This window comes from Cucurbita maxima, unplaced genomic scaffold (genome assembly GCF_002738345.1).
Source record: "Cucurbita maxima cultivar Rimu unplaced genomic scaffold, Cmax_1.0 Cma_Scf00045, whole genome shotgun sequence".
In the NCBI taxonomy this organism is placed as follows: Eukaryota; Viridiplantae; Streptophyta; class Magnoliopsida; order Cucurbitales; family Cucurbitaceae; genus Cucurbita; species Cucurbita maxima.
The window spans coordinates 34,904-47,008 of NW_019272061.1; the positions used below are offsets into that span (position 1 = coordinate 34,904).

General features: G+C 34.1%; 2 protein-coding genes across 2 annotated transcripts; one reads left to right on the forward strand and one right to left on the reverse strand.

Annotated features, from left to right (window-relative positions):
• Positions 1-1,759: 1,759 nt before the first annotated feature.
• On the reverse strand, positions 1,760-6,604 carry LOC111470464. The gene is made up of 6 exons (XM_023116018.1): positions 5,859-6,604; positions 5,227-5,438; positions 3,794-4,082; positions 3,595-3,680; positions 3,414-3,505; positions 1,760-2,622 (listed from the first exon to the last, which is right to left on the reverse strand). The coding sequence occupies exons 1-6, from the start codon at positions 6,180-6,182 to the stop codon at positions 2,390-2,392; spliced, it is 1,236 nt and encodes a 411-aa protein (XP_022971786.1). The 5' UTR covers positions 6,183-6,604; the 3' UTR covers positions 1,760-2,389.
• A 4,187-nt stretch (positions 6,605-10,791) lies between these two features.
• On the forward strand, positions 10,792-11,380 carry LOC111470493. The gene has a single exon (XM_023116056.1). It carries the CDS (start codon positions 10,914-10,916, stop codon positions 11,352-11,354), a length of 441 nt encoding a protein of 146 aa, XP_022971824.1. The 5' UTR covers positions 10,792-10,913; the 3' UTR covers positions 11,355-11,380.
• Positions 11,381-12,105: the final 725 nt, after the last annotated feature.

A 12,105-nucleotide genomic window follows, 5' to 3' on the forward strand; every position in this document is an offset into this window, starting at 1 on the left:
TATCTCTATTTAGCTTTTTTTATATTTCCTATAAGCAAATTACGAACAAAATTTTAAGTCAATTTAATTTTTAAACAAAAACAAACAAATAACGAGTTTTTCCCCCCTAATCTCGCGATATAATGAAGTGCGAGGTAAAGTACGATAAATTGGCACGTGAAGATAGTAGCCGTTAATTATTGGCCAAATACTCAAGAGCGGGGAGGGGCAAATCAGCAAATTTAGAATGGGTCAGTTACAAATTTAGAACTTTTGAAGTGACTTAACTGCAAAAAAAATAATAATAATAAAAAAAATAAAAATGAAAAAGAAAATTAGGTAGAGTAGTAGTAGCTGAGGGACAATAAATAATCGGAGGCTTTTTCAATTCCAATCATATTCCCAAAACGCCCTCAACTATTTTTCTATTTTAGAATAAAATATCATTTTAATTCTATACTCTCAATTTTATTAAAATTTTAAATTAGTTATTTGAAGTAAACTTTTATTAAAAATTAATTAAATAACCATCCTAATTTAAGTTAAACTATTTTTTTATTATTAACCGTTGACTATAAATTCAAGGTAGAGACCCTTTTTTAAGATTTATAAAAGATGTCCCGAACTAAATTTGAATATTGGAAAATACAATAGCTAAAATAGAATATAGAATAAATTTTACGGTAAGAACTAAAAATAATATTTTAACTTTTTATTAAAAAATACTACAAATTATTAAATTAAAAATACTACAAATTACCAAATTAACCTTTATCCGACTCGCCATTTTCATTGCTTAAATCAATAGTTATGTTATGTTATATAATTTATGCTAAAATAGTTAAAACAAAGTTAAGAGGGTGTGTTGTGTATTGTGTTTGAGATAGTTTTATGCGATTATACATGACTCTTTTTCCAGCTCAATAACTATGAGGGGGAGAATTTAATCTTCAATACTTAACGTAATTGATGTCTTATCTATTAAGTTATGCTTGAATTAACAATTTGATATCACGAAGATAAAATATGTTATATCTTTACACTATTATGTCTTTCTGTTTAGGATCACCATATTGTTTTTCTTTCATTTTAGTTGTTTTTGAATTGATGCCTGGAATTGGCTGGTCTATGAAGTGGATTCATATCATATACATGTCTTGGATGTTGAGTTACTCTGCAACTTTTGATTTGAGTGAGAATTGTAAATATAAGAGCACTTTTCTGAAACAATCAATTTCTACAAAGCAAAACATGATTCCCCAAATCTTCATTCAAATTCAGTTTGAATAAATTTGAATAAATTCTTACACTCATCCGTAAAGGACCCTTTCCCTTGGTAGCTTTACATCAAAAATCCAAAAATATAATACAACCAACTAATTTAATTTTGTAGACCTAGGTTAAAAACATTTCAACAGTGCATTCATCAAACATTTTTCACCTCTCGGATAACTGCGGCCTTCCTTTCATTTTCATTTTGTAAATCTCAACCGATGAATTTTATAACATGTTAAAGAAGTCATAACTCAACTTGTAAAGACATATCTTCTTGATCAAGAAATGAGGGATTCGAACCCCATTTCAACCAGAAAAGTAAAGTTAAAACTTAAATGAAACAAACACACAACTCTCGATCAAAAAGAATCCACAGAGCATGGACAGCGCGCAAGTATATGATACCAGATATTACTGCTAGTGATCCATTCAGCCATTCGATACAACAAGTTTGAAACACCAAAACAATGCATCAAACCTGCATAAACATTCATTGATAACGAAGGAATAAAACGATGGAGCTTGAATTAATGGTTCGTTGATAACGAAGCTCTTCATAACAAATTATACAATTTTCGATAGTAACTAAGGCACATAACAAGCATCCAAATACATTGGGGAGGGGGATCCATAGCTTACTCCTAACATAACCTTCCTATCAAAAATCCCCTCTCCATACTTTACATTCTAAACATCCTCAGGACAGTAAAAAAGGCCTGTTTCTTTTTTCTTGCATTTCACCTACGGTTAATAACTTATTAAAGAAAAAACTTTCAGTAACTTAAAAAGAGGAAAAAGAGAGGATAAAACCTGCTATGCAGCAAAAGCACCAAGTTCGTCCGACTTTGAGCAATGGTTTGCAACAACTTTCATCCAACTGTATTTTTTGCTTTTCCCTTATTGCTTCTTCCAATTTTGACCTTTGATTGAGCCTTGTTTAATTCAACATCCACCATCCTCCCCCACTTCCAATTCCATCCCAAATTGTTCTTTTCCTTTTTCTTTTTTTTTTTTTCCTTTTCCTTTTTCCTTCCCATTTTCCAAAATTAGAACAGTGCCCACAAATCACAACATGGTACTGAATACTATGATGTCTTGATTCCCACCTTCAGATTTCGTAGACGTTACGAGAACTTCACCGTCGCCTGAAGAAGAGGAAGTCGGGGTGGTTTACTTGGCGTTGTCTTAACCAATCCTCAGCATCCTGCAAAAGTGACTTTGCCAATTGCCACTCGTATCTGCCATTTGGAGTCCATAAAGACCCTCTAAACTTGTATGAAGCTAGACCAAAAACTGGCAGTGACATCTTAGGGATACCATCTATCTCACTGGGATACGTTAGTACAGGACCTTGTACACTGCGTCCCCCTGAAAATAAAATAAATGAAGAATCAGTACCAAAAAAATTTAAGATGTAAGATGTGAAGAGGCCAATCATTTTATCAACAATCTGGATACAACTTGCCCACATGCAATTATATTTGTAAATTCGCAGAGTGGATTGGAGCACTAGAACTTGTTTTAAAGTTACAACCATGATGAGAAAATTAACAGTTTATTACCAGCTTATTACAAATGCATACGCAACAAAATAACAGCCAAGCCATAGACAAAAGCCAGAACTTATTGGATTAGTGCACGCTGGTTTGTGTCAAAACAGTTGCAATGTGCGGGCCAAATCTTCTATATATAACTTGGTAAAATATAAACCATTAGTCTTTTGTTCTTAAGATACCAAGTCATCCATGAATACTTGAATGAAGAACATAAATTTATAAACGAAAACCATTTTAACAGAAAATCGGAGACCAATCTCCAATAAAAGTTGGCGTAAATAACAAATACAGACAATAAACTTAGCAGTGGAATTTGTATTCCTTAAGATGGTTTCAGTGAAGAAAAATATGAAAATGAAGTTGTGAAACATAATAGAGCGTTGCTACACAAATAATCCCTAATTCCAAGCATTGTCAAAGTACTGTTTGAAGCTGCCATCAACCTCAGTTAAGACAGTAGAACAGAGAGACAGAAAAAGTCTTCTATATACATAAAGACAGGTAAAAACATTATGTAGCGCAAAAGAAAACAAGGAAATTAAATGAACTACACCTCCACACAAAATATTAGACATTTAAGAAGCAGAGACAGAAATAGACTACCTCCCATTGGCGTAGACAAATAATGAAAGGTGAGGAAGCAGGCATCCAGATCCTTTAATGTTGGTCCAGTTGGAATCCTGTAAATTGGATACCTAGAAATGAACCACCAAAACACAATAAGTGATACATGCAAGTAAGGAAGTGTCCAATTAATCCAATTAGCTTCAAGGCTTGACAGTACCATGCCACAGAAAACCAGCTGGAAGGCAATAGATCACAACTTCGTAATGTCCTGAGCTCAGGGAACTGGAAGGCAAGATCTGATATCTGGAGAAAATATACTACAGTAAGGGTTATGAGGGATAAAAGGCAAGGATTTATGTATTTTATTTTCTTCTGATTTCAACAGGGGAAAGGGTTCTGTTTAAGCATTTACATGCCTTATCTGCTAAAGGTTCACGACTATAAGGCAAATCCCGTTCAAGATGCTCAAATAGTAGCTGGCCTTGAGGATTAGGAGATTCAGCCTCGTCACTAGAACAGTCTTCTTGAAGTCCAATTAGCTGGTCCCGCAAAGATATCCTATCCATTCTACGAGAAAGCTCAGAAGATAAGTTGTGATGATTGAGTTGTTTCTCCATGTATTTTAGAGCTCGTTCAGCTTCTGAATCACTACTACCATCACTACTAGAATCTCTGAAATCACTATCACTGTCCTCACCTGGTTGCCTACATCACATAGAAAAGTCCATGCTAAAATACCAAGTATTCAGTATATTGAGTACCAACTCAATGTTAAACTTTAAACACTTATTTAGTGAATCAAAATACGCTATCCTTCAAATTGGTCCAGTGAACTTACGCAAGGCTTTATTTGGTTAATTTTTACATCAAACCAGAGAGAATTTATCATAATCTGTCAATAAAATAATGCTTGGTTTTTACCCCTTCACCAGGCTGCATGATACAGAATAAGGCAATCTACTTCAAACTGCATCAAGTGACCTTTCAATTATTCTTAGATAGGTTACAAACTTTTGGTTAGCTAATTAAAATATTAATTCTCGGATTTAAGAACATTTATTATTATTATTATTATTATTAGAGAATTATTTTTAAGGTTATAAGTTACCATTAGCTAGTGATCATTACGGTATTGATGAACATGAGAGTTACAACCTTTCAATTGACCATAAGTTACTCTCAGGTTTACTTTCAAGGTTATAAATAATCATTCATTTTGTTGCTTTAATAGGAAGATTTTGGATATTAAAATGAAAGTACCCTATTATGCATTTTAGGTCATAAGTTTTTTACTTGAAATTTCTTATGTTTAGATTTACATGCTAGAGTCATTCAAGTAGCCTTGATGAAGCTATCTTGTGGAGTGATTCGAATCATGAGTTTAGAAACGAGTTTTTTTTACTCTTGATCTTGACCATCAAAGTAATCCGTTCCAAAATTTTCCCTTGGCTTGATTCCTTATCGTTTTTGAGATTCTTGGATAATTTATAAATAAAGGTCTTATTCTTCCTAGACTGTTAGATTGAATCCTCAAGTGTTACATAACATATATTGCCGAACTTAATACAATTTATAACATCATCGAACCAAATATTAGCTATCAACTCCTCAGTTCTTTTGCCCAAGAAACATTCTTGAATAGTTCGATAATCTTTCTAATGATTGGATCAAGAATACAAGTATGCATGATATGAAAAAACAAAAAAGACATCCACAGAAATTGACCCTCACTTGAACATTTGGCTATATTTCACCAATAAATTCATCAAAACAGCTTATCAGAAATAATTTAGAAAAAAAAAATGCAAGAATTGTACAGACAAAATTTATTTCCAGTTAACGAGAATACCTTAACTTTGCAGAGGACTTCAAGGATTCACCATATATCTGTATACCGGATAAATATGGTACATAATACTGGATAACACTGTCACTGTCGTTTAGTACAAGAGGCACACCTGCACCATAAGCACTCCATTCCTTAAAAGACTCCCACAAATCACCTAGGACAAAGTATGGTTGAAATTCTCCGTCACAGGTTCTCCAACCCTTTACCGTTGTCTGCAATGAAAACAAATGAAGACCATATCAGAGGAACAGTTAACTATTGGGATCATTAATTGAGACTTTAAAGTTGATACTAGCTATGAAAAAAAAAAAAAATAACCCTCATTCGCTGATCCTTCATAAACTTGAGGCGATAGAAAAAGGAAAGACATTAAAATTTCAACTGCAATCTGTATATTATCCCTCGAAGCAATTCCCACAACCAAACTAGCTTTCTTCTTCGCATAATCCCTTATTTGTTATATGGTTCAGAATTGAACCGAAAACTCAAATATCAATCCGCTTATCAGAATTAGGAGGGCCATACTGATAGCCGCAAAAGGTAAAGACTTAAAACATTTGATAATCGACTTTTTCACACTAAAGAAAAGAAAACATTAGCAAATGGAAGAGAAACTTCCGATCGATTCAAACCTTTGAGAGGTACTGTGCAGGTACAGATGGCGCGATAGACTGCAAAAACCGCTGCAGATTACTCAGCGACGATACCACTGGCTCAAAGGCCGACATCGAAATAGATTTGGGGAGCTCATCACACGCATCTCCGCTCTCGGTTTCTCTAGTCACCGAGGAGACCGTAGTCGGTTTAACCACAGGAGATTGACCTGCAGAAACGTCGCTCTGAGCTCTACGGAGCTGATCATTTTGACGTCCCTGATGCACCTTACGAGCTTTCGTCGAATTGTAAAACCTATCATCACCACAACCACGACCAAACTGCAAGCCAGCACCTAACATTATATTTCGAAAACCAAACGAAAAACAGCTCCGGAAAATCGCAATCCGCAGTCCTAAAATCCACAATAAAAGTCAAGGAAATGCACAAAGTAACAATCTCGCTAAAAACCAATCAGATTGGAATCAAAATCCCGAAGCACAGAAGAGTAACGATTGATTGCGAGATAGAATCAAACAGGCAATCGGGTTCCAAAATGTGAGAGAGACGAAAACAGAGCCCTCCTGTGTTCGCCAAAAAATCCAGGCAAATCGAATCGGAGAAAACAAGTTTGAATGCAAAAACCTTAAACAGATTGAGACGCAATGGATCTAAAACACAGAACGAGGGTTTCAATGGCGTCGTGGAAACAGAGAGAAGAAAAGAGAGCAATGGAAGAGAAAAGGAAAGAGATGGAAGCGAAGCAGTACGCTGGTTTTTCCAAGGAAGAAAATAACCACTAAATTGATTTTAATATCATTTTATTTTTTGTTATTTATTTTATTTATTTGAAAAATACATATTTTTAATATATTTATATTTAATGGATAATATTATGGCCTACCCCCAACCGTCTTCAAGCAGTCAAAATGGGCGTCCTATTAAAATTATGATGAGGAGTAGTAGGAGTTTTAAATGGAATAGATAAGATAGAATGTCGACTAAGGCCAATCAAGTAAATGATTTTACTATCGATATGACTAGAAGATTTGTGTTATGCATGATGACACATGCTCAGTGGCCCTACATATATCATATGTTTGACATGTGTGTTTGTGTTTGTGATATGATATGTTGAATGATATGATATGCTGCATGACATGATATGTGGTATGACATGGTGTATAGTACAATATGACATGTTCTGATATGATATGGATTGTTCATGATATGCCTACATATGTTCAGCAACATTATAATACAAATAGATGTCACATTATATCGGAACGAATTATGATAAGCTATGAAGTGTCATGATATGCTGTAACATTTATGACATGCGAGAAATATTTTGAGATTAGAAGCTTTAGGACAAACAACTCAGCATAATGTGCGTTCACATGCATTGAGATATTTTTCCTTATAATGAGTAGAGACGCGTACGTTACGAAAAGGAAAATGATCATCATGTTTAACATGATGCTACGACAATCGCTATTCCTTTTGGATGTCCAACAACAGCACCAAAGACACTAGCCCAACTAGTATGATGCCCATGGGGTGTGCGAACTGCCTATTGGATCCATATTTGCATGTATGGGTCGTGTGTAGAGTAGTAAATACACATTCGATGATCCGGACTAGAAGGCCGCTTAAGAGAATACACTTTAAATGATAGGTCGCATTCATGTTGCTTGTGTTTGCATTCCTAACCTCAACAGTGGGGTCACTCAGTGCGTATTTCTAAAAACACATGCTACTTTTATATTTCAGATAAAGGCAAGACACTCCTATATGGTTGACGACTACATCACATCAAAGACCGAGATAAATCCCCACGTAGCCCTCCTTGCAGGTTAAACGATCTTTTCTTGAAATATATATATATATAATATAGTCTTATAAATTAATTTTGTATTAAAGAAATACAATTATGTATGAATGAGTTGTTTGTACAAACGTAAATTTTACCAAGTGACATAGACTTAAATGTTTTTGTCTCTTAGCTCTTTTTTTTCATCCATATTTGGAATTACATTTTCGGACAACCCATTTACATTCATTTTACCAACTACATTTCTAACTATACCTTTTCACATTGGCCACATATTTAACTATTAATTTATAATGCAACTTCTTTTTTATTATTATATAAAACTTTAATTTATTATATATTTAATCAAAATTATATCCAAAATTATATTTTTCTTGCCATAGGTATGAATTTATTTAATTTATAATTATTTTATTAATTACTTATTCTCCCTAAACTCTTTAGATTTAGATGGTAATTTTTAAAAATATATATTAAAAATTAATTGCAAATTTTAATTAAATGTGAAAATAAATAAACCCATGTCTTAAAAATTAATATTTTAAATTTAATAAAAATAAAAATTTGAATAAATAATGATTCGTAAACTTTAACTTAAAAAAATTTATAATTTGATTGATTTGCCTTCGTAATTTAATTTAGGTTAAAAAAATTTACCCAAACAATTACAAAATCAACTTTATTAATTATATGTATATATAAATATATATTAAAAAGTTGAGGCCAAAATTAAATATATTTATATACAAATTCTCTCTTCGTAGCATATTTTATATAAAGTATGATTAATACTTAAAAAATTATTAATCTACGTGGAGGTTAAGAAAAAATGGCTAAATCAACCAAACTCCCATTTTTTTAATATATTAAATACTCTTTAATTCCAATTTTCAACTCACCTATCAAAATCGATCACAAATTGTTTAGTTAAAAATGTTTTTTTCTAAATTTAATTTCATATAATTTTAATCTTTTAACTCCCAATAACCTAAGTTTTTTTCTAAAAACAATATATTTTAAAGGTTTAAAATATTGATGCCAAAAAAATATTCAGATAAAATATTAATATTGACAATTTTTTTAAAAAAGATATATAAAAAATAAATAAATCCATAAACTTTTATAATATTATATTTACATCATGTTCATGATTATTCAAAAATAATTTTTTTTGTGGGAATAAAATGGACTCTTAATTCTTATTTTTATCTGGTTGACCTATTATATTATGGTATTCGTTGCGTTATTAATAATGATTTTGTCGTGTTTTATATATATATATTATTTATTTATTGACAAATTTTCTGATAAAATTTAGAGTGCTAAGTTTCAACACTTTCAACCTTCATTCATTATCGTCAAAAAGAAAGAAAGAAAAAGGGAAAACTTTCATAGACATCCACGTTTTAATCTATGGGTACCGGCCTAAAGTGAGAAAAGTAGACTTGGTAAAGGACTTTTTCAGGGGTAAAAAGGTAACCTCTCTTTCAATTCAAAGTTTGAAGGGACACCAAAACAAACAAACAAACAAACAAACAATCTAATGTGTTAACGTTATGTAAAACTATATTTTGATCGCATCAATATTTTAAGCTCCCTTGTCGACCTTGACTTGAGGCCAAGGTTAACCTACCTAAGGATCAATTTCATATGAGGTTCGTGACTAGTGTCACAATCGTACTTTTTCAACCGTATGATGCCATAATCTTGATATGCTCATGATAAACCTTGAGGGGAACTCAAGCCTCATCTGACTTTGTGGCTTCATAGGATCTTAGATGAGATTTGCCTTTGCCAATCAAATACAGCTTGTGCAGAATCCAAGTTTATTCAGTTACACATGTTGCCCGTGCGTGCATGTTCAATCGTCTGCGACTCTAGTTGACTTGCCTTTACATCAGACCAAGTCATCCGACTTGACCTATCTGCTTTAGACCAAGGTCTCTCATGTGCAACGTCGCATCTCCATCATCATCTTGGTTCCCATCGACCAACCCATGCTTTTGTGAGGTCATCCCATGTCTCGAGATAACTCGGCCATCTTGGCTTGCTCAAACATGTCTATCAGACCAACTCATGTATTGTTCATCTCATCAGGACATCCTAAACATTCATTCATCTAGGTTCTCATCAATGCATGAACCCTCCTGTGTCTATGCTTAGTCATTTACGGAATCCATATTGGATAGCAGGTGCATATACCAACCTTTGGGGATAGGGCGCAATGTCGACACACCCATATTGTCTGACACGATCATGTAACAATTGTTACAGTTTGGCTATGGTGCCAACTGTCCCAATCATATTCTTCAATCTGTGTGCTGTCACGATTTTATCATGATCATAACCAAACTCTAAGAAAAATTCAAGCCCCATTTAAATTTTTCATCAAGCTTTGTGATTTTGTCAAATCTAGGTTCTCCTTCATCAACCAAACATAACTAATACAAAAACTAAGCTTCATTCGACCTTTCCTCTACACTAGGTCAAGGTCCTTCAAATGCAATATCACATCTCATTTGTCATTGTGGTTTTCAAAAACACGCCCTACACGCTTCTACATCACTGTGTTTAAACCCTTCATTGGGTCAAAACAACCTTAACATTCTCAACTAGAGTTTATAGGTGATTTCAACACTTACCGGGACCTATCGAGGCATTATATCGCTTATTAGTACATATTGGCTCAATATAATGTTAATCGAGAACTCTTAAGTCCCATCGATGCTTCATGATGTCATCCCAAGACCTTAAATGTCATTGGCCTTTGCTACTCGCTACGATACACTCGAGAACCGATCCATTAGTCAACTTTTATAATCGAGACATCTCAGACATCCATCTATTTGAATACTATTGAGGCATGAACTCTCCCGTATCCATGTCGAGTCATTTTTACTTACCATATTAGAGAACGACTGTATATATTGTGTTTGTGAAGAGTCGAAGGACATCAGCCAATTAAGTAGGGTTGGATGTCACGGTCTAGTCGCATGCCCATTTTAAATCCTTTTTAATTGTGTTCATGTATAGTTAAGTCTTTACTTTTACATCTAGTCGAGAATAGCATGGATATCCGTAAAATGTCCCAAAATTGACCAGAGAGAAAAGAAAATTCCTAAGTGCCATCAAAATCGTGTTCAAATTCCGGTCTTCAATCATTTACCATTTTTTTCAAATTCCAAGGCCTCTCTCTCTTTCTCTCTCTGTAACTCCAAATACGCACACGATCGATTCGATTCATTCTTAACCTTTTTCCATGGCGTCGCTTCTCAAATTCAAGCTCCTCCCGACCCACTGCGGCGTCGCTCAGAGTCCCACCTTGAGCCCTAGGACCAGCCCTCTCGTTCACCTCCGCCGCCGCAAAACCACCCTCCGGATGCTCCTCACTCGGAATTCCGCCCGCCGCCGCGCCTTGCCGGATAAGAAACGAGACGACCACAAGGATTTATCACGGAGCAACACGTTGAAGGATTTGTTCGTGTCGTCACCGCCGTATGATGAATCCGACGGCGAGATTAACGAGACCGTTGCGGCGGCTCCGATCCGGAACGTGACTCCGGTTTGTAGGGAGGAGGATGGTGAGATTGGACCGACCGGTTGGCATCCAGGTTCGCCTAGACCGGGTTGGACCGGTTTCCGATACAAATACTTGCTCCGGAAAACCTGGCGGCCACTGCTCGCCGGAATCCCCGAGTAATGGATGTTTTTTTTTTCCTTCCTTTTTAACCCGTTCTATAAATGATTTTTTTTATAAAAAATTATGTGATAAATATTTCTCTGTGTTTTTAGTATAGTTTAAAATTTTCTTTTAACTTAAAATAGGGATTAGGGAAAGATTAAGATGTTAATTACAACGGGTTTTGAGAAATAATTTGTTATATGGAAATGATTTTTGTATCTGAAATTCTAAATAGATTTTTGTTTGATGGAGGATGATAGTCCCACCTCCCTAATTTAGGGAATGATTGTGGGTTTATAGTTAAAAAATTCTCTCTCTATTAGTACGAATGCTTTTGTGGAAGTCAAAATCAAGAGCGTACGATCAAAGTGGACAATATCATACTATTATATCATGTTCATCCAACTCCCGTTAGTTTGAAAATAGTGAAGAGATTGAGAGTGGTAGTGGCAATAAGAATATACCCTCTTCCCTTTTAACTTTTTTGAATAGATTCTTGCAATGTTCAAGAGTTAATGGCCTATACGTGGGAGGGACACTCTTCTTTTTTCTTTATTCCTTCAGATTTAGTTCTATCATTTAGGACTTAATATCCACGAACCGATCTTAGATTCAAAACGTTAAATTTTGAAAAAAAAAGATTTAAAATTCTATTAAATAACGATGATAAAGTTGAAGATAAAGTTGAAGATAGTACTTAAAATATGATAATGATATCAAACAAAGAATAATCGAGATCTGATGGGTATTAATGTGGTTGTTATTGGGA

Excerpts from the sequence above, each read along its gene's own strand:
- LOC111470464 (XM_023116018.1), bottom strand. The coding sequence starts at position 6,182 with ATGTTAGGTGCTGGCTTGCAGTTTGGTCGTGGTTGTGGTGATGATAGG. Across the intron at positions 4,083-5,226 it reads AAGTCCTCTGCAAAGTTAAG|GCAACCAGGTGAGGACAGTG; the intron begins GTATTCTCGTTA and ends TATGTGATGTAG. Across the intron at positions 2,623-3,413 it reads TTTGTCTACGCCAATGGGAG|GGGGACGCAGTGTACAAGGT; the intron begins GTAGTCTATTTC and ends TTTTATTTTCAG.
- LOC111470493 (XM_023116056.1), top strand. The coding sequence starts at position 10,914 with ATGGCGTCGCTTCTCAAATTCAAGCTCCTCCCGACCCACTGCGGCGTC.